Here is a 27,605-nt window from a genome sequence, read left to right as displayed (position 1 = left end):
TCAGCCTTCTTCATGGCCGCCCAGTGACAACTATGCTGGATGCCATGCAGCTCCCGAATGCCGATGGCGACGATGTCGATCAGGACGCCGAGGAATTCGCACAGCGCGCAGAGGAAGCTCGCCAACTAGCGCGTGTGCGCATCAGAACTCAGCAGGAGGCTGACGCACGACGCTACAATCTTCGCCACAGACATGTCATGTATGAACCTGGCGACAAAGTGTGGGTCTGGACGCCTATTCGCCGTCGTGGACTCTCCGAAAAATTATTACGGTGGTACTTCGGGCCCTATGTTGTGCTGCGACGTTTAACCGACGTCACGTATGAGGTGGTGCCGGACGGGTTATCGACATCCAAGCGACGCCAGCAACAAGTCGACGTCGTCCATGTTGTACGTATGAAGCCGTACTACTCGGACCGATCTTGACCTCCTACTTCCTTTTGTTACCATCGAGAGGATGCTTCCTGAGGAGGGGGGCAAATGCCGCATGCAAGAAGAAGCCAAAGATGAAGACTTGGTCTACGAGTGTGAGGCAAGAAGAAGAAGAAGCTGAAGTGCGCAGGGACTTTTCTGGTTAACCAGTAAACCGTTTTACCTTCAGCTCTCCTTGGCGTTCTGCCGAGTCCTGACAATATGTTTACGTTGCTGTTTTGGTTTGGTTTGGTTTATGGGGGTTTAACGTCGAAAAGTGACTCTATGAGGGACACCATAGTGAATGGTTCCGGAAATGTTTTGCACCTGGGGTACTTTCCGCGAAGTGGCATCGCACACTATACCCGCCTGTAAAATATCATCCCCATGAAAATGTGACCACCGCGGTCCAGATCACACTCTCGTCTTTTAGAGTCAGCAGCCGAGCACCTGTACCACTGATACAAGGCGTCTCTTGCTGGTTTTAGTAAAGCTTACGTTCCTCCTTTTCCACAAAATGTGCTTGTGTCTCTCGTTCGTCCACTTTACTGCTATTTCACTTAGTCGATCTTAAAGAAAAATGAATTGTTCTTGATTATGCTCTGTGAAAATGGCTATGAAGGGCAGTTACAGATCATCTGAAACGTTTTTCCATCAAGTGAACAGTTCGGGCCGAAGCGCATCAAGGCAGTGCCTGATATTAAGTGCTCAGGATTACGCAGTTGCAAGAGGGGACCTTCCCCTGTCGACGGCTTCGTAGCTGCGGCGCGGTGAGGGAAACGGCGAAGATGGTGACGGCGACCTGGATGAGCCGCTCGGTGGGTGCTCGAACTGACCTTTGTACCCACGACTTAGAGCGGTCGCTGGCCGGGCTGTGGTCGAACATCGTCGTAGGAGAAGCCCCTGAGGTTCATTCTTTCAATGCCAAAGGATGTGTCCTGGTTCAGCGCACTGGATGTACAGCGGGTACTTCTTCTCTGGGGTTCTCCAGACGTCTGGTATCATTGGCGTGGTTCCTTGCTTAAGGTTAGTCACACGGGTGGTTGCGGCGATTTATGGCTTGCATAACGCTGCTGGGGCGGGCTGACGGCACCCCGTTTGTTTCGAACCATGACAGCGTACATTATAGCGGCGGGTTCAACTGTGCATATTGTAGTTTGCGGAACAGGACGCTAGCGCTTTGTGCACCTCCTCGTGGACGACGTACGTTATTGCAGCCATTTAAGGCTGTGCTGGCAACGGAAGCATTAGGCGGTCATCGTTATAGATTTTTAAAATTACATAGTGCATGTTCGTATTCACAGGCCCTGTTGGAATGTCTGGCGCCGGTAGTATATGCACACCCTTACGTCCAACATTTTCTTGACCGTCGATGATTTGGTGGCGAGCTTTGAAATGGTCTTAAACGGACGTTGCACCAGCCCGGTGAAAACGTGGTCTTTGGCGCCTCTCATTAGCAAGGGAACCTACTCTTTGGTCATGGCCGGATCGGCACGGTTTATAAGGCGCACCATTTCTTTGACGTATACATTCACAATCTCGTTTAGATGTTGAATACGGGACTGAAGCAGGATCTCTGCTCTTTCTTTACGTACGATGTTTCTGAGCGTTCAGTGTAGTTGGCTGTTGAGGTTGTCCTGTTAGTGAGGGAAAATTTTCTTTGTTTTTACTCTGTGTTCTTGCTGAGGCGGACAGTGCAAAAAAAAACATTCCGTAGTGTGACGATGTTGTCCCAGGCGTTCTGCGCGGAACATGGTAGAAGTCACTCAGCCCTTCTTTTTCGTCCTGACGGGGCTGGCCATAGAATATCGGCGGCTCATGAGGCTGGCGAAACACAAGGGTCGCTGCTTGTGCCCCATAGTCCATCTTGGGGAGCATAGCAGAACTGCAAGTTAGCACCTCCACAAGACGTCACGTAGTGGTGACGGCAGTCCGGCAGTCAGGAAGGCTCCGAATGGCTTCCAAAAGGGTCTGTTTATCAGAGTGACCTCTGTCCACAAATAAATTAACAAATCGGCTTCAGAGATATGCTTGTTCACGCTTGTCCGTCAATCTGCTGTCCCTCGTCTTTTCTGTCGCGCTACGTGCATTCACAATAGCAGCAAGCGTTCTCGACGGTCATCGATGAACAAACCACCCCCACTCTAGGCAGCGCTCAATCTAAAGCACGGATAGAAATTTCTAGATAAGGTGCGAATACATTCTAGAAAAATATAATTCAACTTAGAAGGAGTTGCGCAAGGTTACGATCATTCGGGATAAATCTGGTCACGCATCGCTTCTGAAACAAAATGATAAAGCCGCAGGCTTTGTGCATAAAAACTGACAACGGTTTAGCTGCGCTACACCGATGGTCGAGCGACAGCTTTCTTCCTGCGTTGCTAGGAATTTGCTGTTTCTTATCGTTTAGCTTGACATATTGTTTGCGGCTGCTATAAGCATTCAGATCAAGTGCTCAGTTGAAAGTTTCAACTGTTTAGCATGGCTGAAATTTTGAAGTCAACATCGCATTGACCATAGTGAAATTATCCGTGATATGATTTCGACCCAAATCTGAGGATGACAAATGTTGGAGTTGGGTGGCGTGCCAAATTTTGGAATTGCCCGGTTCACATTTTAAGGTCACCACCGTATCACCCTTAGTCAAATTAGCCTGGACATCTCTTTTAGCCCAAATCAACGATCGTCAACTTTCGGGGTTAGGTGGGTCAAATTTGAAAATAGTGAAGGCCAAATTTGGAGGTCGCCATCCTATTGTTCATAGCTAAATAATTCTAGACATCGATTTTGGTCCAAATCTAAGAAGGTGAAATTTGAGGAGTTGGGTTGGGCCAAATTTAGAAAAAGAGATACGGCCTAATTTGGAGGTCACCATTGCATTGGACATAGTCAAATAAGCCCGGATATCGATTTTAGACTGGGGTGGGCAAAATTTTAGGAGCTGGAATGGGCCAGCGTTGGTAACGACTTGAGAAAATTTATGGACACCATCGCATTGGTCAGAGTGAAAGTATGCTTCACCATCTGACTGAAGGCTGTTGCTAAGAAATCGCCTAGACCGAATGCCATTTCAATTTGAGATGAACTACCGTGCTCAAACTCAGATTAGCAGTTAGTAGAGCTATCGCTTTAAAATAGGCACTACAACGCTTCGCGCCTCTATGAAAGGGAACACGGGAACGTGTGCCTTCCGCCCCTCGCTAAGGGCTCGCGCCGAAACCCGGTGGGAATCGTCGCCACCAGGCTCATGCGCCTTTGCCTTCGATTTTCGCCGGATCTTGTCGACAGCGCTTTGCAAGGCGCGGAGGTCACGCGCTCCCGTGTTTCCTTTCATATTGCCACTACCGGTACCGGATGAGGTGTCCACCGAGAAGTGAGGAAGTTACTGCGACATTTTGCCTAAATCCACTAATTTTTATTTGCAGCGCTTATTCTGGTACTTATTTCTTTCAAGTGTCGTTCAGTGCTTATTTAGACCGGATAATGGTGCTAAGCTGTGTATCAGCAGATGAGGCCTGGTGTGATGTCGTCGAGGGTGCGCAAGAAGATTTTAACGGCGCCACTCAAAAATAATTCAAAACACCGCCCAGCAAAACCGTGACGCACGCTTTCGGCTTGACTAGCTTGAAGACAGAAGCCGCCGCGAGCATGTTAAATTTCATGACTTCAAAGACCGAAGTGAAGCGTGGAGTAAAACTTTGAATTGACGACAACTTTAATCATGACGCGATTGAGCGTTCTGATTGTTTCTGCGCCCTCTAAATTCCAGCTTCGATGAAATTAAGTGCTAGTAATTGACACCAATTATGCCTTTGACAAGTTCACTGAAAGCACCCAAGTGACAGACAGCAAAAGTCAGTTTCGCAATGGAGATATAGAAGATGACCCGACTAATTACTCCAAAGGCGGACTGGCATATAACACTCGTGGGCGTGCTAATCAACAAATGTCACCGTCAAGAGATAAATAGCGATGCACGGGATCTTAACTGCGAACGAGGGGATGTGGCGTCCACCAGGCTTCTAAGGGAGTTTAAGTAATATTTTGCAGTGCTAGAATTGTAACCAACAAACAATATCAATTTAATTCACCGCTTTCTTTTACAGACGCAGGTATAGTCTTTTTCACAGAAACGTGGTTGACTGCGAAAATATAAAGTAGCGAGATTTTCGAGGTTGACAAGAAGTTTTATGAGTATCGCCTTGACAGAAAAACCTGACGCGGGGATGGTGCACTGATTGCGATATCAATGTCAATCCCATCGTTTCGCATAGACGTTAATGGCAACCTAGAAACTATAGACTAGCCTCAATCCCAAGAACACCAGGAAAATTATAGGCTAGCGCCACTCCCAAGACCGCCAGAAAATCTATAGGCTAGCACCACTCCCAAGAACAGAATACTACCAGGCGTCTATTATCGCCCTCCGAATACCGACGTACGTTCACCGACGAACTGCATAACGTCATCAGTGCCATAGTATACCGGTATCCTGCTTTACCGATATTTTGGTTAGGGGACCTTAACTTTGCTAACATTTCCTCGGAAGGTCCGCACCCTGTTCTTTTGCCGTTCTCGACCCAAAGTCAGACTTTTCTTGACCTCTGCTCATGTTTTCATTTCCATGAGCTTGTTAAACAGCCAAGCCAAACAGATGCACTTCACTGGCAGCTAATACGCGAGGCCTAATTTAACGACTGACCTGGTATTATCTTCTATCACGCACTGGCTCGGCATAGGTAATTGCGAGTTGCTTCACTTCGATCTGAACATTAATCCACCTCACCCTACTGCGAAAACTAAGCCGATTCGGGATTTCAGCAGAGCTAATTTTCAAGCTATCAAATGAGAGCCTTTGCCAATACTGAGATAACTGCCCAAGAAATTTTTACCTGCGATCTTTACACGAGAACTTGATTGGTTTGCAGCGAAGGTTACTGGGCACGGTAACAAGTATATTCCACTAAGACGCATTAGGAGCAAAACTTAAGCCCCATAGGTTAATAAAACACATTCGCGCGTTTTTAACAAAAAGAAGCAGCACTTCCGTGCAGCTAAAGATGGAAAACACGCATGATCGGTAGGATACCTGTTTTTTAGTATCAAAAGAGTACGCTGACGCAATCTTGGACAACAAGGAGTAGTTTTTTAACATTAAGTTGCCTAGTATGTTTATAAACAATCCGAAATAGTTTTGTCCCACTGTAAACTCAAATGATGATACAATAATTTCTCTTCACGATGACTCCGGTGAGTCACTTTCTCCTCCTGAGTGCCCCTCATTTCCGAACAAAGTATTCTCTAATATATTTTTTTCTCTTATAAGAAGTTTTCCAGATTGCAGATTTCAACTTTTCTTCGACGTGCCCAGTCATTGTTGATACCGGTATAATTGCGAAAATAAACGACCATTTGAAAATCTCTTAATCTTTAGAACATACCGACATAACTTCCATGTTTTTAAAGCAAATAAGCATGTCATTATTGATGTTTTGGCGGTGATGTTTTGGCGGTGAGCAATGGAAGACCGGGACGGTGGTCCCGCTGTACAACTCGGGTAACAGGCATTCACCTCGAAACAAAAGAGCATTTTCACTAGCAAGCATTCCTTGCGAGATATTGGAGCACATCCAGCATTTGCATAACTTCAAGCTATTCAAAGATGAATAATTTTTCACGCCTGAACAACATGGCTTCAGAAGATCATTTTCTTTTGAAACGCAGTTGCTGCTTTTTACGCAACGCTTGCATGCTGTCCTTGACAAACACTGCGAAATTGGTATCATTTTTCTTTACTTCCTCATAAGGTTAATCATAAACAAATGTCTAAGCTGTGTCTGTCGATCTTAAAACTCTCATTTGAATTGGTTGTTTTCTTACTAATCTCTATCAGCATATAAGTTTTGACGGCCACAATTTAAGCCTAAATCAAGTAACATCTGGCGTCCTCCAGGGTTCTGTCTTAGGTATTTTACTTTTCCAAATCTTTTTTTATCGTGTTCTTAATTACGTAACTTCTTCGATGCACCTTCACGGTGATGACTGTGTTGTTTACAGGGAAGCTAGTAACCAAAATGATGAGATGATTTTACAGTCCTACACTGACAGCATAACTCATTGGTGGAAAATATCGCAAATGGACCTTAATATTAAACAATGCAAAACAATGCGTGTGCCAAGTCGTCTCGGGTATCCACCAAAGTACCAAGTGAACACTGCTCAACTGCAAGCCATATCATCGTATCGGTACTTAGGTGTGCTCATAACTTCCACAATTGGCGTCGTAATTTAAGCAAGGCGCCAGTTTCATTAAAATAGCTCCTTTACAGGGTACTTGTTCGGTCCAAACTAGAATATGCTGCTTCAATTCGGGACTCTAACCAAGCTAACTAATTTCAGTTACTTCAGATTGTCCCGAATAACGCGGCCCGTTTCATTCCATTCAAATCAATTGCACAGCAAGCGTGGTGAGCATGAATAACACTCTCTATTCCCTGGTTGTCTCAGTGCAGAAATTTCATTATCTCTTGCAAAAATCTACACTCATTCATATTTAAGATGCCAGGTAATTTTAAAACCCGCACATGGCTCATTACGAGTTGGCCATAAAAATAAGGTTGGATACATTCGTCGTAGCACGAACATGTTCTTAACTCTAATATATCGCGGACATAAAGGAGGAATGCAGGAGGAAGCTGATACAAGCTATACAACTCAGCCTTTCGCTGGTTGCCATCGATTAAAAAAAGTGAGGTCTTCGGCTGAAAGTGCCAGTGATGCCACGCTCACACATTTGTTGCCTGCATGTGATATATTCAGAGCCCCAATAATCTCTCTGACATGCTTATCGTTGTGGCGGTTGATAATTTGGCTGCTTTTACACAGGGACACGCATGACTTTGAAAGCCCCGTTTCATAGAATGGATCTTCCAGTGGCGACAGTGCTGGCTTAGGTGCACCGATTTGCTCTCATGTTCTTTTATTAAAACCTGCTATTTACGCATCTTCCTGTCTGTCCAATATGCTCATGGCCACAAGACAACGGCACACGGTAGACGACACCCTCTTCACTTGTGACAAATCGTTTCTGATGGTCAATTACACATTTTCCTTTCTCTTCGTTAGAGCAAGGATTTGTCTCTTTGCGAAGGATAGACAGTTTTATGGGCGCTGAAAATACAACTTCAACGCTGCTCGTTTTCCTATTTTCTTTATGCTGTGGAAAGTTTGATAAATCTAAGGGATGACAGCTACTTTCTTGCGACCCTGTTGTTCTTTGGTACCTTCCTGCAAATCGAACCGTCGTGCTTTTTCATTTAATTTTGACGCATGAGTTTTCTGACAAGAACTCTACCAAGTTTCTAGATCTTAGACTTAAATTTCATACTAATCGCATCTGCTGGGGCTATGAACCTCGTGCAAAAAAAGGAGTACCACAAGCGGCATCAGCGCATTCGAAACTGGTAAAAAGAGGCATTACCAAGTACTGCCTGAAAAATGGGCTAAAAACACGCGCGAGCAAATGATGCAAGAATGCTTGGCATTACAGTTTAGACGACTGTATGACTGGATATCCTGGCCGCTAATGGTTTCTGTGGCCGTTGGCCTGCTCCAAAATACGAAAAAAGCACGACGGTTCGACAAGCAGGAAGGTACTAATGAACAACAATATCGCAAGAAAGTAGCTGTCATCCCTTACATTCATCACACCTCCCACAGCCTAAAGAAAATAGGAAAAATGATCAGGCGTTGAAGTGGTATTTTCAGCGCCCATAAAACGGTCTATGCTTCGCAAAAAGACAAATCCGTGCCGTAACCAAGAGAAAAAAGATGTGTAATTGACCATCAGAAACGATTTGTCCTTTGTGAAGAGGGTGTTGTCTACCGTGTACCGTTGTCTTGTGGCCATGAGTATATTGGACAAACGGGGATATGGGTAAATAACAGGTTGAAAGAACATGACTACAATGTTAATTAGATAAAATTGGGCCACCTAAGCCAGCCCTGTCGCCACTGAAAGATACATTCTAGGAAACGGGCCCGTCCAAAGCCGTGCATGCCCCTGCCAAATTATCAACCGCCACAATGATAAGCACGTAAGAGAGATTACGGAGGCTTTGAATATTTCACATGCAGGCAACAAATGTGTGAGCTTGGCAACACTGGCACTGTCAGAAAAAGAGCTCGCTTTTCTAAATAAATGGCAACCAGCGAAAGGCTAAGTTGTATAGTTTGTATCAGCTGACCTGATCGTTCTTTCCCATTTCATGCTGTGGTTCACGTTGTATATGTGGCAAAGGCAAGAGATAAACAGTTGACAGTTAGCTTTCGAGTCTTTCTGTGCTTCTATTGCCCTGTCTTTTTACGCGCTGGTCTTCTATTATGGATCACGAAATTGCCCAACAAGCAACACTTCTAGAAATTCCATGCAGTCTGGTGCCAGGAGAGTCGCATAGACTTGTCATCTAGAGCATATGGCCACCGTTAGAGCCCCATCAATCGGTAGAATTACAAAAAATTCTATATTGATATCTCTTTAGATAAAAACGACTCTTAGTTACTATTTCATTTATTCAAAGCTAGCCATTGTTCTCTAGCCTGGGGAAAAACTGCGCAGTGCAACTACATTTGAATGATGGCACTACAGAAGAGAGTATTATTTCTTTCGAAAATGATGTAGGATATATCCGTGATTTGAGCAATAGGGAACTGTTTCTGAAACATGACATGCCCATGGCCAATCCAGTTTATTTCTATAAAATGATGCAAGTTATTAAAACCACAAACATCTACCAAGGTTTCGGCATGGCAGTTCGTCATCAATGCGGTTTTACGCAACCAACAAGGAGGCTTCCGAAAACAATAACAAATTATGGTAAACAGTCATTGTCGTATCAAGCTGCTAAAATCCGAAATAAACATAAAAATATAAAGACTTGGACAGATTGCCCTGGAAAGATCAAAAACAGGTACAAAGATTTTCCAGTGACTCAGCATATGCTACGTAGACGTTTCCGCATTGTTTTCATTATATTTACGACGTTTTCTTCTTCACAGTAGTTTTGTTTCATATGGAGCCTGCACTGCTGCGTTGTCATTTAACAAATACTTGGAACGCGTTGAAGTTCAAATTTTGCTCTGCCTTTGAAGTCTAGGTGAATTGTTTATATGTGTGCTATTTCTTGTTCTCTTTTTATTCCGTCTGATGTGCGTTATTTTTCTTCTTTGAACGTCCAGGAAAAACCGCAATTTTTGTTTAAAGTGCACCAGGTAGTATTGTATTAAATATACTGCGTAAAATGAACAGCAGCAGAGGCCTTGTCAGGCTATGTAACCCCTATTCCCTGTAGCCGCAGGAAATGCCTGGAATAAAATTATCTTGATTTTTCGATTATTGCTTATTGAGTCTCCCCTTAGAAGGAGACCATCTACTTGCGGTATTGCGTTTTACGCCGCTATAACACTTCAATAAAAACAATTGAGCGCTGTTTCCTCCGCAATACCATTGCTCTTGTTCCTCTTTGATAAGGACCTCAGGAAGCTAAGAAGAAAATTGTCCAACCGGAAACGAAATGGCGCTATATGAGCCCATTTATTCATAGTGCACATTAGTTTTCAACAAAGTTTTCCGACATACTCAGCATGACCAAACGGGTTGCTATTTATGCTGAGACCACAAAATAAGTGCCTTGTGGTCGTCGGCCATTTGGTGGTTAGCTCCCCTATATCTTTCTTTCCTTTTGCTGCAGGGCGACAGAGAGAAGAGTGCTGAAATTCTCTTCATTACCAACATTTCGTTTTCATAAAATGCTGGCAAGACCTGGGGAATGTCGCCTAGTGCCATGTTACATCTGTACAGGGTGCTTTTTCTAGGATTTCTGCGATACAGCTTGCCAGCAATAAACAACACAGGCAAAACGAATCTACGCACAATACAAAGTCTTCAGGGTCAAGTTCTCCGGATCTGTCTAGGCCTGCCTCAGAGTGCTTCAACAGTGGCTACGATAGCAATCGCTAGAGACCACCTTGTCAAGACCCACATTGAAATTGAAGTACTCAGGACCCATATAAGGCATCTAGCCAGGAATCCTCGTCACCATCTAGCCTCTCTACCAGCGGACAGGCCGCATACATCTTTCAGCCAAACGATAACTGCATATGATGGATCATTGCCAGCTTGTTTCACTCCGGCTGCGAGACCTTCGATCCCTCCATGGTGCCTCGCTCAGCGAAAAATCAACCTCGCAATACCTGGTATCTCGAAAAAAGCTGATCTGTCATCACCAGCCCTTAGACAGCTCACGCTACTACATTTGTACGAGAACTACCGTGACTCAACGCATATTTACACTGATGGATCTGTCCTTCCAAGCAGCTCCACGACGGCAGTCGTCATTCCAGCGAAAGCTACAACAATCAAATTTAAGACGACCCACGCGACAACATCGATGGCAGCAGAGCTCGCAGCGCTCTTAACTGCCCTTCATCACATTGGTGATGAACCGCCACACAAATGGACAATATTCTGCGATTCGAAGGCGGCACTGCAGTCTCTACTGTCACCTCTACGACGCGGACCGCACGAACAACTAATCTTCCATATTACAGAGACGTTACACCATATAAGTGATGCCGGCCATGAAATAACGTTCCAGTGGCTTCCAAGTCACTGCGGGATTATCGGCAATAAACGGGCGGATCACGCTGCCCGCTCAGCCCATACTGAGGAGCGCCACGTCCCAATTTCTCTTTCTAGAACTGACGCGGCACGGAAGCTCCGCCTACTTGCTCGGCAGTGCACCGAGTCACAATGGAATGAGCCACATTTAAGAAATACGCGACTGTACTCACTTGATGCAACATTAAGTCTTCGAGCGCCATCACAGCTTCGCCGTAGAGACGCCACGCTTTTATAACGACTTTGGTAAGGTGGGTGTTGCCTTTACTAAAGCCTATGCCTTCCGCATAGGGATGACCGACACCCCAACCTGTGACCACTGCGGCCCTGAAGAACCAATTGGCCATATATTGTGCTCCTGCCCGCAGTACAGTCCACAGAGGGCATGCCTTAGCCACGAACTTGACCAACTGGACGACCAACCGCTATCCGAAAAAAGAATTCTACAACATCGAAAGGACCTACCGTCGCAGAAGGAGGCCGTGCAAGCGCTTTTGCGCTTCTTACAATCTACCGGCCTGTGTGAAAGACTTCAACTGGAACGCCTTGTGTGTGTGTGTCTCCATGTGTGCACGTTCCTTTTTTTGCGTTTTCCTCTCTGTCATCTTTCTAACCCCTATCCCCCATCCCCAGTGTAGGGTAGCAAACCGGAGACTACATCTGGTTAACCTCCCCGCGTTTCCTTTTCATTCTCTCTCTCTCTCTCTCTCTTATAAAATGCTAGTCAAAACAGAGTCTTTAGGATCCACTTCATTAATGCTAAAGACACAGCGACGTCGTCCGTGAATATCCGGTTCTTGGAAACGCAGTCCTGAAAGCAAACGAATCAGGTTCAGTTGCTGACGTCACAACAATCAAAAGCGTGAGCATGTGGACGTTAGAGAACGAAATACAACAGTCAAGTTGACTACAACAATCAACAGCGTGAGCATGTGGACGTTAGACAACGAAATACAACAGTCAAGTTGACTCTAGCTGATAGCATCAAAATTGAAAGCAAAATGCCCTAGCCCATCAGTCTGTGCTCCTAGTGAGGTATGCAAGGCAGCAAAATCTGGCTCGCCTAAAACAGGAACAAAAATGATCTAAATCCAGTCTACAGCATTTCCTGCAGCCTCACAGCACAAAATTATGGGACTGGTTCCTTGCAACCGTTACCACCATACACCTCCATCAGCTTTCCACTGCAGCTGCCAGCGGTAAACATTTCTAGCCTATCCTGGGTCTGTGCTTCCTGGAAAAGCAGCACTCCTCGAAGCGCCTGTTGGACACTGCATCAATACCCTGCAGGTTTACGTAATGACATCGAGTAGGCCCTAGACTTCCCGTATAATTTGAGGCAAAAACAAGGCCCATCTTTTTTTCCTCCCGAATTGCATCACATTGGTCAGCAGGGTTTGTTCTGTTTTTGCCTGCTTAAACCTTTGTAAGCTAAATAGTGTTTTTATTTTGCACGATATATTCACTGTTTTGAGATTTCCTGCCATCATCATCATCAGCCTGTCTACACCCACTGCAGGGCAAAGGACTCTCCCAAGTCTCTGCAATTAACCCTGTCCTTTGCCAGTTGTGTCCACCCTATGCCTGCAAACTTCTTAATCTCATCCGCCCATCTAACTTTCTGCCGCCCCCTGCTGCGCTTGCCTTCTCTTGGAATCCACTCCATTACCCTTAAGGACCAGCGGTTATCTTGCCTTCTCATTACATGCCCTGCCCAAGCCCATTTCTTCCTCTTGATTTCGACTAGGATATCATTAACGCGCGTTTGTTCCCTCACCCACTCTGCCCGCTTCCGGTCTATTAACGTTACACCTATCATCTTTCTTTCCATGGCTTGCTGCGTTGTCCTTAACTTAAGCTGAACCCTTTTCTTTACCCTCCACGTTTCTTCCCGTAGATAAATACCGGCAAGGTGCAGCTGTTGTACGCTTTTCTCTTGAGGGATATTGTTAAATTGCCATTCATGGCCTGAGAGAAACTGCCATATGCGCTCCACACCATTCTTGTCCTTCTAATTATTTCTCTCTCATTATCCGGATGAGCTGTCACTACCTGCCTTAAGTAGACGTATTCCTTTATCACTTCCAGCACCTCGCTGTTAATTATGAACTGCTGTTCTCTTGCTAGGTTGTTGAACATTACTTTGGTTTTCTGCATGTTAATTTTTAGACCCACCGTTCTTCTCTGCCTGTCTAACCCATTGATCATGAGTTGAATATTTTCTAGTCTACATTGAGTAATATTAACCTAGAAAAGAACCTACTACATAGATGTGTACCATTCTAATTTATTAGCTTTTGCAGGAGAACCCACTTGTCTTTTGTTCAATACCAGAGACACAATTTTAGGTTTTTTGCTCCTCGCTTTTTTTCCATCGCATTCTGTGTGACTTGCTCCGCATATCTCCCAGTAAAGTACTTTCCACGACGGTCTAGCTCAGGCAACTATATCTCGATTTAGCACCCTAGAGATAACCGCAAGCAATTGTTACTATTACAGAACCTTGGCGCTGCGTCTAAAAAACCGCACCCCACACACGAGATATGAACAGCTTAGAGTAAGGCGTGGCAGCTTCAGTAAAACATAGCCTCTACCTTGTTTCTTTGCATTACTGGTATTGCTTATTTCTGTCTAAGCTGAGGAAGATTCGCAGTTTTGCTTTCGTCATAATTTTTTTACAGTGGAATTGCGAAGGAGTGCCAGGCCTGATGAAGTCGGGTGTACTCGCTCGCCACTTGTGTTTTCGATAGCCGAGCTGTTCTAGGTATACTGAAGCCGGTAAAATGCATCTCTGTTGCTTAATAATGGTCAGCAATGTTTTGCGATTGGAGGTGGTACAAATCCAAAAATTGGCTTTTTTCCCCTCTTCAGCCTATCCTGTGTTCTTCGTTCTTGCCCAATTACCGGTCCCAATCTCAACGAAGAAACCTTGTTCTTCACTACGGCGCTACATGTGCTGAGTTCCTATAGTCACAGACAAATAATGGCATTGGAAGGGGACGAGAAAAGAAGTTCTTACCACGGCATCAATAAACATCCCCGTAGCATTTACAGCTCCGGCCTCCACAAAGTCCTGCAATATTTCAGTACCAAAAACTCAGACGGCTCGAATTTCATAAAGTAAAAGCCAATATTTTCATTTCATTAGTACGTGCCTTTGCTTTGATCAGTTTTAGCATTAGCACTTCGTTGGCTGGAGCCAAATTGAACTGAAAATTGAGCAATGGCTTAGTTACGCCCAAAGAATTAGCCCCTAGGCCGGCTCAGTGTCAAGAGTGGTGACGTATTGGCAATTTACTCCAAGCCGATTGCCCAGCATTCGCAGGATAGCGTCTTTGCCCTCTAACTCACATAACCTGACACCGTATACTGTAATGATCTATTTGACAGTTTTACAGTTTGGATCCATTTAGTCCTGTGACGTTGGTCGCTCTTGTTCGGGTAAGTAGGAGCGGCTTTCAAGCGTCCGTGGGAAGCGACCAGGCATTTGCTGACTGGCGACCGGAACTCACCATTGGCTGTACGTCGCAGCCAATAATTAACTCGTGCGTGCGACGCGTAGCAAAGGCTATAGCGTCCGCGTGGAGACCCGCGAAAGCGTTATTTGTTTGATTGCCCGCTAGGTGCTTTCTTGTAATGACGCCGTCACGCTGACGTCACTCCAATTTAAAATGAAAGATGTATATGCATTTCAATTTAATCCTTATAAAATAAGGCCCCTGCTGTATTGTGCCGACCCTAAGCGATGGCAAACTGCCCTACTGAACTGTTCCATACGGGTCGCTCGTATGGAATTATGTGAATATCAAGTCCATATGATATGAAAGCACACATGGACATTCGTAAGTGCTCTGTGTGGAGCCCATAAACTTTCTATAAAATTTCCATCGAGCTTCTACAGCATGTGCATGACGTCATACGGGGTCATAAGATTCCTACGCGCTTTTCATAACGTCCATACTGTAACCATGTACTTCATACTGAATTCATATTATTCATACAGAAATATATTGAATTATGGGACTCGTCTTATGGAAGCTTTCAGTAGGGTGGAGAGCAATACTTGAATAAGCTAGTTCACATACTGCCCGTGCAAAAGAGCTTGCTGGTACAATCCGGGAAAGTAACTTTTCATGTAGCGTTCATTTCATTCAAGAAATATTAACCGCAACGGTTCCTGCCGTCTTTACCCGCTATTTGAATAAAGTGAATGCAATGAAGTACACCCGTGCGATCGTAATATCAGTATTATTACGTGGCATGATATTTCAAAAACCGCCAAAGTATCTTAGTAGTATTGTGGCCTTGTTACATATAGCTTTTTCCACGTCATTTCTGCCATTCTTTATTTATGACGGTGATGAAGCATTTTGCATTCTTCCGTTTTTCTAACAGGGGAGTAGCCTGCTCCGAGAAATTGGCTTGTCGCTTATAAGCAGAAGTAGGTAATGCAGAAATGACAGAAGTACTTCAATGGTAATAGCCTACAATGCAACACAGGCATATATACCAGAGATGTCAGCACTATTAAGGTAACACTGGAAAAATTTTGGTGAACTTCGCTACTTGTTTTCTGCAGTTTTTGTTCCCTGTGCATATTGTTATTCAGGCGGTTGAGTAAGGCGAAGCGCTTGCATCCGTGATGGTTCATGTCTAAATAGAGAATGCTTCTAAATAAAGTCCAATAAGGTGGCGGTTTGGGCTTGTTGGTAGTGCATGACGTATAAAATAGCGCAACATCAGACAAGGACATAAAAGAACACACACGAGCACTCGTGTGTCTTTTTTTATGTCCTTGTCTAATGTTGAGCTATTTTATACGACATGCTACTAAATAAATTATTACTCCAGATATATTCAGCATATAAAGTTTTATATTTTAAACCATATCTCACCGGATTCAGCTGAACCGTGAACAACGGCCCAAGCCTGCCAATGCAGGAATAAACTGCTTCGCCATAGGCCTCGACACCCTATCATGAAAAAAAAAAGAGAAATCAATTTCAAATCACCGCGCAAAGCCAGCTTAATGCAAACATGCAGTGACTTAATGAGCAATACCGTTTCTAGGAATTTGGAGTACAGATGAGGAAAACAAAATAGCAGGCGTTCAGAGAGCGTTGGAACATCTTGCATAACAAGTACTTTATACATTTTTCATACTTTCACCTCTTTCCAATACAAATTGGTGAGAATTTGTAAGCTGAAATACATCTCTTTCTGTCGAGTATTGCAGTTCATAATGGTCTCTCAAACCAATGCTAACTAGTATTATCTAGCATGACATTTTCTGCTCATCATGCACTGTGTTTGATAATGAAAGGTGCCTTAAAGGAATAAACTTGGAACTCACTCCTGAATTCCGCATTTTTATTTGTTTTTCATTACTGTAACAACGGTTGAATGGTAGTGTGTAAAACTGTGGTTTAAGCGAGCGTGCCCAGATAAAAACATTCCAGGCTTCTTTCTCTTCAGAATGCGGGCACTGTTGATGTGCTATTGGGCTCCGCAGTTCTTTTAACTTGGGGGTGTAAGCGAGAACCGCTCATACACGTCTAACATCAGTATGGCCCTGATTCATAAAATTTGACCTGTTCCCTTTCCAAGAAAGTGAAATTATCTGTAGAAAGAGATAAACCTCAGCTGCCATGAAATATATATATATTTAAGGCTCAATAGATTTAAAGTATCGGTTCAGCCGCTACTATGAATCACCAATTCAGTGCGTGCAAAGGTATGGGCGCCATGTGTACTTTCGAATAAGGCAAGAAAACGCTTGTACCAAAAAAAACATAAACGTTTAAGCGATAACAACACAAAGAAAATTATCTACCGCTTTGGACAAGAATGGCCCGTAAACTATAGATGTCTGGGCTCGTAGCCCGCGGTTATATATTAAATCTCCTGTCCATAGCTGGCGCTGCCACTTACAGAGTTCGTTTTCAGCAAAACGACCAACTTTCTTGTTTAGGTGCACTGAAGCGTAGCCACAAAGTCGCTCGTGGGAAACTAGTTCTTCTACAGGTGTTATTGAGATTGTAGGAGGCAAGGGAGTGTGTATATGTACTGCGCGAAGCAAAATCTTAATATTTACAGGGATTGATTTAATTTAATAATAAAAAATATAAAATAACCGGCTCGACCTTAAGAATGCAATGCTTGACTGCAAACGAGCTGTATCTGATAATCACTACAACATTTTAAATGTGACATGAATGTCAGTGTTGAATTGTATCAAATACTAATCGAAAGGCCGGCAATCATGGGACCATTGCTGACCAGACTGTCGAAGAGCATATGTAAAAACTGTGGAAAATATCCATTACCGTTGCACAGCGACCACAGTCCTCCGCATGGAAAGTGAAGAATTACCAACGATGAAGGGCGTGAGGAAAAGAGACGAAATCTTTCCAGTACTATGCGTCGCGTGTTTAAAGCAGATATTCAACGAACTGAATTGGGTGTAGTTAGGAATGAAATGTAGTGAAGAATACCTCAGCAATCTCCGATTTCCTAATGCCACTGCGTTGCTAAGTAACTAACTGGCCGAGTTGAAAACATGATGAGGGTCCCTATGGGCTAAACATCAGGGTGGGTTTACAAATTACTATGATTAACCTAAAGGTTTGTTTAGAGCACTTCATAGGAAACAATAGTTTATGGTAGACAGTGAACCATTGCAAGTGATATTGGAGTATTTATTTATGACAGGTAGTGAACGGTGATCCGGGCCGCGAGAGTGAAATAACAACTAGAATTTGAATCGGGTGGAGTTCACTTGGCAGGCACTTCAAGCTGGGGATTAACAGTTTGCCGGTATCCATCAAAAGGAAGGTTTATAATAGGTGAAACTTCACGGTACTATCCTATGGCGCCAAAACGTGGAGGCTAACGACAATGAGTGAACTTAAATCGAGCAGAGCGAAGTGAGTTGTAAAAGAAAAATAGCACGAAAAAAGGAACAGGGCTTAACGGGTATGGTAACAAACGTGAGTTAATGCATCATAATTAAAAACAAGAAGAAAAATGGACATCAGCAGGTCCTCTGATGCGAATGCAAGATAACTGATGGTTCCTAAAAGGAACGGAATGGATTTGAAAACAGGACAAGTGTACCAGTGGGTGCCAGAGTGAGTTGAGCGAATGAGATTAGGAAGGGTGGGTTAGGAGGCGGCCAAAGTTGGCACAATACAGCGTTAATTTGGGTGGTATAGAAATGACCTTCGTCTTTCAGTGGTCAAAGTTAGGTTGGTTATTAGGATGTCTAGACGCGAATTCTGTATGCTGTAAAAGTTGCGCATTTGCATGGAAAGAGTCTAAAAGACGAGGATAAAAGATCTTGCGCAGCTGGGATATATCTATGCCGGCATTGTCCTGAGCAGAAGCCTTCCGCTGACTGCGATGCCTGGGTGCTGAAATCATTTGATTTCTTGGGAATAAAACTGCGTACTGGCGGATATGACGCCATTCCCAAAACATCGGTTCATGAGGATGATAGTACGGTAAAACGATGGTGATTCGGATCCACGGGACTGCAGAAAAACTTCAGATTGACGGAATGCCGAACTAACCGGGAGCCAAAACATGCAAATAACCAGCTGAATCACATCAAAACACTTTTATTTCTTAACAAAATTTTAATCTTTGATTGTTTTGTGCGAAAATTTGCGCGGCAATAACTATTATCACACTTTCCGCAATATGGTGCAGCTCGGACAAGCCGTCGGATTAACCATCATGTAACTATGAGAACACTTGGGATGCCTGCAGCCCCCGGACTCCTATATGCGCTAGTCGCGAACAAAAAAACAGCTCACAATTCATAAAATGCACAACCTAAAGTGAAATTGATTACGCTGCTGGAAAACCATATCCACTAATCGGGATTTTACAGGAACCAAAGGATATTATACAATTCCGGTTAGCCGCAAGCATGTGGATACCTGGCGCTAACGGGTTTGTCCAGGTCTGCTTCAGCGTTCATATGGGGCGGACTGGTCATGTTCAGAGCTTAAACTGATACTGATACTGATAATTTGTAAGAGCTTAAACTGGGTTAGGTGGAGACAGTTAAGCGCTCGTAATATATTTATTAGAGCCGTCCACAGCTTGAAAAGAATTAATCAGGTCCACCATAGTGCAAAAATCTGAGGCACCAGAATGCGACTTACTGCAATCAGTGAACGAATTTTATTATTGTCTCACGATTGCAGATGAACCGATAACTCCATTAGCCATCTTGATCGATTTAGCGATCCGCACTGTAGTGGTTAAAAAGCTCTACTGAGCCTCCGAATATCATTGCTTCGAATCCTCACTCTGAAAGTTTTTTTCTCGTCTAAAATTGTTTTCTTTAGTTCAAATGTATCTAAATTATTTTGTACTTCTGACCGTTTTTCCATCCCTCCCCCTTTTTATCCCAGCAACCGCAGCCTCGCAGTAATGCAGGGCCATCCTGTATAATGAACATGTACACCCAATCCTGCATAAAGTCATTCCGGATATTTCAGTACGAGCTCCGTGATAATAGAAACAACTCTGACAGGACACCCCGCGAAGCGCACGCAACGAAAGCAAAGAACAAGACGGCACAGTGCCGCACAATATGAAACAATATAGTCCTCCGGTGACCAGAGTTCTGAAGCGCTCACTCACGGGACCAACATGGTCGACTCAGATATCATCACCTGATCTCAGTCACCCTCTACCGATACCTCCTGAAGAACATGCCTGAAGCGTCTCTTCGATTTTAATGGGCCCCGAGAACGCCTCGGAATTTGTGTTGACTGGCCTCTAGGCGGCGCTAAAAAATGACCCTCAATTTCGGTTTCGGTGGCTGAGAGACTGCGGTGCACGGCGCTTGATCATTCTGTTTCATCCTTTTTTCGGGCTTGGGCAACAACTTTTAGTTTGATATCATATCGCCACCAGTGCTTGAAGTGGCTAGAAATGCCGAAAATAACTATTTACACTGCATGATGTATGGTTGAATATTGTACTGCTGCCAATGGCAAGAAATCAACTACTTCGGGCAAGCAAAAAGGGAGAATAATCCATGAGATAGAATAAGGACAGATGGAAGTCCAGAATTACCTGAGCTCTCAGCTGTAGCCAGGTGACCCTATATACAGTGACCCGTGCGAAAGGAGGACTGCATGGCGCTCAATGAATGGAAGCCGGAGACGTCGCGGTAACCTGCCTGTGGAGTCGCTGGCCCGCAGGGGGCACATCCCTCGTATCTAATGTTCTTAGAACTTTGCGTAGCGGGCGCCTGTTACAATCTTGCTACGGAGCATTGCGAGAGGTGTTTCAGTTGGGTGAAGCAGATCTTGGAAGGCCCAGCCTGCGTTGTTTCTGGTCATGTTTCCGACGAGCTTTCGCCGAACGGTACCTCCTTGAATAACGTTGAAAAATTTCAAATAAACCCATGCCCCTCTTCTCTATTCTTTCCGCAGGAAACACAGCTCACTAGGTTCATGTGTGATGCACACGCGCACAGTGATGTTCGGAGTAACACAGCAGGCGCCTGACTTACCGGATTTCTCCAAATGACAAGAACGTGCGTTGATGACTTGACCACTGGTACAAGGGGAGTATCAGACATGGCGAGCGACTTGTGAATGTTTAAAAAAAAACGGCGCTTGAAGGCACAGACACGTGCGCCCGTACAAAGAAACATGGCACGCGTCGGTGCGATGAAGGCGGCGCAAATCGTTTCTTACTGAGGTTTCAAGAATTTTCGAGAAAGAGGTTTCTTGTTGTACATCTTCGCAACTGCGTTCTTGTCTAAAGAATAGCGGCCACAGGGAAGCAGAACTGCATATTATCTGCAAGAAGTTAATTAAACTGTTGCTATATGTCAAATGCATGCATGGTTTGTTAGCAACGGTTTAATTAACTTCTTGCATATAATATGCAGTAGTGCTTCCCTGTGGCCGCTATCCTTGTTCTCACATGTCAGGACAGGACCATTCGCGATTTTATTCACACTAGTTGTAGAGCAAGCATGTGTCCAGTGGCCTTTGAACATGCGTCCGGTTTTTGAGCATGATATGGACGAACTTCTTGAAACCCTGTAACACTCTTCAGAGCGCTGACGTCGGATAAAAGAGTCCACCCCTGTCTTGGTGGCCAGTCAAACTGTCTACAGTAGCATTTCCTTGGCTAGAAATGCAAGCTACAAACTGCAGAATAATTTGGTGCTGTGCTTAACTGCCAGTTCTTTCTTCAAATTACCTTGAGCCGTTTTTCCCAGAGTTCTCAGTCGGCAGAGATTTCATGGAACTAAACGCCGGGCTTCTTGTTTCGCTGACAGGACATGAAAAACGGAACGCAACAGCAATGCATTTTCGCACGCTACTCCCTCCAGCGACGGTAGTCATCGACGCGTCACTTGTCAAACGGTAACACTGAGCACACCACACAAATAATGTAAGAAACAGCCTACCAGAAGGCATACTTTTTGCTGCAACTGCAGTCACAAGAAAATTCTGTGCTGCCTGCGTGTCGTCGGCTAGAGGGTCATCTGACAGCGCCGCCATACGGCGGACGCGCGCTCTACGGCGGTCAGAAAAACCCCTGACGCTTCAGGCATGTTCTTCAGGAGGCATTGCCTCTACACAGCCAAGCTCCACCGCTTGTCCTAATTAATCGCTGCACGACAAAATTGCCCGGAATTGACGAGGATTTCACGCATAGAATTCCGCATACTTTCGAAGGAACCTGAAGGAGGTGGAAATGGTTCGGTTTACCGTATTAACTTGGTCCAAATGAACGGCAGTTTACTGTATACCATTGCAACCAACTTTCAGCCTCGGATCATACCTGTATGCTAACGCACCATACAACTGCGCAAAAGTCATCGCCAGAAAGACAAAGGCAACCCAAACTACGACGTCGATTCCTAACGAGGTATGTTGAAATTATGACAAAGAAAGCGTTCATGTAGTAGAAAGTTCGAATTAATAAAGATTGAATTCAGCACAATAGCCCAAAGTTGTCAAATCGAGGAAGGTACCTAGTTAAGCAAACTAATTATTACAATTTATTGCAGATTTACTTTTAGAATGAAAGCACTACTTAACACGAGCCCAACCAAGAATCTTGTGTGAAGCCTCGCATTAATATAGGTAAGCTCGAGATCGTTACGAGGATCGTCACGCAAGCTGACGCGAATGGGACGAAACTCGGATAAACTCAGTGGAGCGTTGCGCCAGTTGTGCCAATGGGAGGGTGACCTTGGCCTAACCTGGCACAGTAACACCACATGCAGAAATAAAACAAAATATTGCCGCGATTGGATTTTGAACCCGCAGCGGCGCGAACAGATCATCGTCCCCACCCACTGCGCGAGAGCACAATGTTACCGCCGCAGCCGATCACGATTCTAGTTAAACTGCAGCACACTCTCGCGCCGTGCACTGCACATCGTCGTCTCTATCAACTTCCATCTGCGGCGCCAACAGATCAGATGAGCTTAACCTTGATCAGAGCTTAACCTGAGTCTAATATAGTCGCCAGACGTGCCGACAACCCATAAAAGAGCCAAAGCTTTCGCACGTCTACTGGGTTCAATAACGTAAAACCTTACCACGTTTCCACTTTTTTATATATGGAGGTCTCTTGGACGCATATGCTTACAATGGAGGGGAACTTCACCTCTGTTTACATTGTTCCAAAAAAACACGGTATGCCAGACTAGTCAGCCTTCATAGCTTTTTCAAAGAGCCTTACTCACAGTTCTTTACTAATTTCAAACATTCTCTCAGTGCTTTCTCGCCGCTGAATATGTATATGTTATCTTATCTTAGATTACAGGTTAGACTAGTAGACTCGAAAAGCGTCAATTCCAATTAGGCTTCGAAACCAATGCTGAGGGTGGAGTCGCGGTCACGGCACTTACTGATTACTTACCCTTGTATTCAGAACCGGCTTGTACTTGTGATAGCAGAAACGGAATATGAGGCACATTTTTATAGCACCCTTAAGAAATAAAAAGTAAAAGAGAGAACGAAAAGAAGGAATCAGTCAGATGAAGTTATTCGCTATGAGGTACGTTGCTGCGTATATATAGTGACCATTCACAATTTGCGGACGCCAGAAATATTACATTCTAGGCGATCGGCTGGCTACACAGGTCCCCTTCTTGCATGTGGAAGGTTCTGTCTGCGAGAGACGGAGAGTACTATACGTGCCCAACATAGCTTCTGTAAACACTACGAGAGATGCAGCTCTCTTAGCAACCCTGCCCTTGCTGTAGCGCATTTATGGACACATTTTAATCAAGTAAAAACACCTCGGTTTATTACGCATTCATGATCAGGCGTGTAACCGGTTGTCCTGTAAGGTATGTCAAGCCAACTTTATTTCAGGCGCGTGCCATCTGGGGCAAAAGTACCGCCCCCATCCCCCCACCCCCCCGCTCCAAGTTACTACCCGTGCCATGCTGCGTAGGGGCGCCTCCTAGCAAAAACACTTCTGGTGTCGAAACGGGCACATTGCGGCGGTTTCTAAACCATAAGCGTTTTGTCAGGTGGCGCCTCCACGCAGAGTGGCACGGGCTGGAACTTGGATGGCGGCTCTGTTACTTTTTCCTCCCAGGGTACATCACATGACCACCGCTTTAAGATAAGGATAGCTGGAAAACTTGCTCCGGGGATGCGGCCCCGTTCTGTCGCCACTTTAATCTAAAACAGGCGTGACCGCAATCTCTACGGTGGTGAAAGTACCGTGTTAGCGTACTTGCATGTTTTCTCTTCCCCGCCGCGACGCCCGAAGGCTGCGCTTGGTCACGTGCCGAGTTTGCTGCATAAGTGGTATACACTAGTTCGCACCCAGCATTGTCTGTGCCGGGTGCGGCTGCGTCTAGTCGCGTAGCACTATTGATGTTCACTATTTGAATTCCGTCAACGTATTTCTATGTTAGCCTGTGCTCTGCGCCTGGGGTGCGACAGGTCAGGATGCTCCGGGTTGATCTTTTGGGTGTACATCTCGGCCGAAAAGCCCCTTCTTTTCGCAGTTACATGTGGTAAAATGGAAGAAACACGCTTGCCTCCTCGTTTGGTTTGATAATAATCTTCACCTGGGTAATATGCCGCTATGCAAATTAGCTTGCAGGTCCGCTTCGTCAGCCGTGTGGAGGTCACATCTCTACTGAAGTTAATGCTTACCTTCCTTGCCTTACTGGCGATGTGATGCGCAACAACTCTTGCACGTCGATTAGAACGCCTGTGAAATTGCGATTGAAGTGGCACTAACTGCACTAAATTTCGCGAAGTGCTGGCCCCTTACTGCTCGCCATGCAGAAGAAAGGCACCATATTAGGAGATTTTCCCTTGGCTCCTTTTAAAAGTTGTGTTCAGGAATCAATGAGTTACTGATTGACATTCTCAGAATGAAACACCTAATTCATTTCGCAGCCCGGGCCTGGGCGCAGACTCCTCCGATTTACTTCGTAAGATGACTTCATTAAATACGAAATCTGACAGTTACAAGCCGCCATAACCAGCTTCTAGAAGACTAGAAAAACTAACTTGCCACGGCATGCATGCAGATACGGGCAAAGCCGGAACAACGAACTTTTAAGCTTCTATGACCGAACACAGCTTTCCCTCACTATACAGGCTCCCTGAAACTTTGCCCAGATTGGAAGTCACAACAAGACGAGCAGCCGTTTGTCAACGCGTATTTAATGTGTCCGGATAAAATTATGATTATAACTGTTACTAAACCGTCTTGTTTCATTATTTTTGTGTTTATAAACTGTATACCATAAATGCGTTTTCTTTTTACGCACGCGCGCCATAATGTGCTGACTTTCCTCAAGTTGGGAGTAGCAGACGACGCACCCATCACCAACTACCGCGGCGCCACCTCCTGGGCGGCGATCGCGTAGATCCGCTCGACTTCCTTGTGCGCCGGCGCTGTTTTCGAACTGCCCCCTATATAGAAACGTTAACATGGCTAAGCAGAAGGGGAAAAAAACAGATTATAGCGGGTTCACGCTGCTTTCTTCCCCTGAGCTACATAGTTGGCGAGATAAAAAAAGAGCTGATTAGCTTGGTTAATGCGGCGAGTTGGGCGTGTTGGTACATAGTTTTCTAGAAAAGCAGCGCTGAACAGACGAGGACAGAGACGAGGCGACAAGGACGGCGCTGAACTGACAACAAATTTTATTGAAGGGATTCACATTTATAAACGTAGTGCAGCTACCGTTCGCGCATGCTCAGGAAAGTCAGCTTTTTGGTGAAAGGGCGATAGAGGCTGTGCTGACGCAGCCCTCTCCCAGGCTATATATCTGATTTGATTCAGCTATTTCTCTAGTCATACGTACACTGCTCTTTCTGATTATGGAGGTGTCACCGAGTGCAGGAGTACAATCTAGGCAAGTGATACAGTGACTTGCGAGGAAGCCTTCAAAATCTTTTCCCTCGCGTGCATTTTTCACGTTCAAGGCATGCTCTCTTAACCTCTCGTTCACGCATCTCCCAGTTTGGCCAACATACGCCTTTCCACAACTTAACGGAATTTTGTAAACTACACCTTCTGTGCAATCAACATAAGGCCGCCTATGTTTTTTGCCACAGCCACGCTTCTGGGTCGCCTCCGGATTAGTGATCCTGCAAAGCTTGGACAGCTTGTGAGGGGCAGAGAAGACCACTTTCACGTCGTAACGCTGGGCTACCTTTTTCAGATTGTGCGAAAGTGAGTGTATGTAAGGTATAACAGCTACCTTCTGCCTGCGCTGTGCGCAGCAAGGTGCATACGTGCGATAGCCGCGCACAGCGCAGGCAGAAGGTAGCTGTTATACCTTACATACACTCACTTTCGCACAATCTGAAAAAGGTAGCCCAGCGTTACGACGTGAAAGTGGTCTTCTCTGCCCCTCACAAGCTGTCCAAGCTTTGCAGGATCACTAATCCGGAGGCGACCCAGAAGCGTGGCTGTGGCAAAAAACATAGGCGGCCTTATGTTGATTGCACAGAAGGTGTAGTTTACAAAATTCCGTTAAGTTGTGGAAAGGCGTATGTTGGCCAAACTGGGAGATGCGTGAACGAGAGGTTAAGAGAGCATGCCTTGAACGTGAAAAATGCACGCGAGGGAAAAGATTTTGAAGGCTTCCTCGCAAGTCACTGTATCACTTGCCTAGATTGTACTCCTGCACTCGGTGACACCTCCATAATCAGAAAGAGCAGTGTACGTATGACTAGAGAAATAGCTGAATCAAATCAGATATATAGCCTGGGAGAGGGCTGCGTCAGCACAGCCTCTATCGCCCTTTCACCAAAAGAGCTGACTTTCCTGAGCATGCGCGAACGGTAGCTGCACTACGTTTATAAATGTGAATCCCTTCAATAAAATTTGTTGTCAGTTCAGCGCCCGTCCTTGTCGCCTCGTCTCTGTCCTCGTCTGTTCAGCGCTGCTTTTCTAGAAAAGCTGATTAGCTTCACACAAACCAGTTCTACAATTCAAAATTAGGATAAAACATTGAATGATATGCATACAGAGCTTATCTGTAACTGAAACGAGTGTAATATAAGAAGGAAAAGGATCGGAAGAATTGGCTAGGTCAGATCGGTTAATAGGTAGTCAAAATATAATTTAGTGCTTAAAATTCATAATTAGTGCTGCCACGTCGAACATAGTCTTGATGATGACTAGTTTGATGGCCGTGTGTATATTTACGCATGTTAAGGTTTTGTCTAAGGACAGCACTCGGAGCTTGACATTGATTTGTAAACGTTGAGGAGGCGGAAATCATAAAACGAGGTAAGTTTGATTGCCTTATATTTTGAGTGTAAAGGAACAGAAGCCGTATAAGAAGGCACATTTGCTCCTGCTTTCAGCGAACTTTTTGTTAGCACTAACACTTTGCTATTATTGGTTACTGCAGTTTAACCCCAGATTAAGTTGGAAAGCCGTATACTGGATGCGAATAACGCGAAATGCAAAAGAAGCTTGGTTCTAATAGGTAACATACCTGGTGTTTAAGCGAACACTACCTGAAACTGTCAAACATAATCTTTTTGAGGTAAAAATATGGCTTTTGCGGCTAAGTGTTACCGCATTTGGCGGACACCAGAAAACCGGTGAATCGTATTAAGTAGTAAGGTGGATACCTAATTTTTAATATTTAGCTTTTTAACTAGTAGAGTTAGGCGCCTAGTAGCTTTTAGAGGTTTGTAGCCGGCCGTTAGTAATATAGCCGTATCAGTTTAAAGAATTTCGAAAACACGATTATCCTCGTCTCTGTGTCTCAACGAAATTTGGCTGTATTGTGCGAAAATACCTGCGCTTTCGAAAGCATGCAGGCAAAGCAACGCTTTGAGAGCACGTAAGTAGTCGAAAAAGCCAAATTTTGTCGAGCCACAGTGCAAATGGTAATTGCGTTTTCGAAATTCTATCAACTGATATGGCTATTACTAACTACCGGCTACAAATCCCTAATGGCAACTAGGCGCCGAATTCTAATAGTTGAAAAGATAATTGTTAAAGATTAGTTAACCAGCTTGCTACTT

At 44.7% G+C, this 27,605-nt stretch overlaps 1 protein-coding gene across 1 annotated transcript in view; it reads right to left on the bottom strand.

Moving 5' to 3' along the window:
* Positions 1-9,630: 9,630 nt before the first annotated feature.
* The window catches only part of LOC144124659 (uncharacterized), a 105,602-nt gene continuing 87,627 nt past the window's right edge, over positions 9,631-27,605 (bottom strand). Inside the window, exons 4-7 of the mRNA XM_077657472.1 lie at positions 23,002-23,070; positions 15,984-16,061; positions 14,108-14,161; positions 9,631-11,899 (exon numbers count right to left, since the gene is read on the bottom strand). Coding sequence (XP_077513598.1) covers positions 11,813-11,899; positions 14,108-14,161; positions 15,984-16,061; positions 23,002-23,070 — 288 coding nt within the window. The 3' untranslated portion in view covers positions 9,631-11,812. The remainder of the gene's footprint in view (positions 11,900-14,107; positions 14,162-15,983; positions 16,062-23,001; positions 23,071-27,605) is intronic.

The sequence above is a fragment of the Amblyomma americanum genome, chromosome 3 (assembly GCF_052857255.1).
Source record: "Amblyomma americanum isolate KBUSLIRL-KWMA chromosome 3, ASM5285725v1, whole genome shotgun sequence".
Taxonomy (NCBI): domain Eukaryota; kingdom Metazoa; phylum Arthropoda; class Arachnida; order Ixodida; family Ixodidae; genus Amblyomma; species Amblyomma americanum.
The sequence above is the reverse complement of the archived record's forward strand: the minus strand, read 5'-3'. Positions and strand labels throughout refer to the sequence as shown.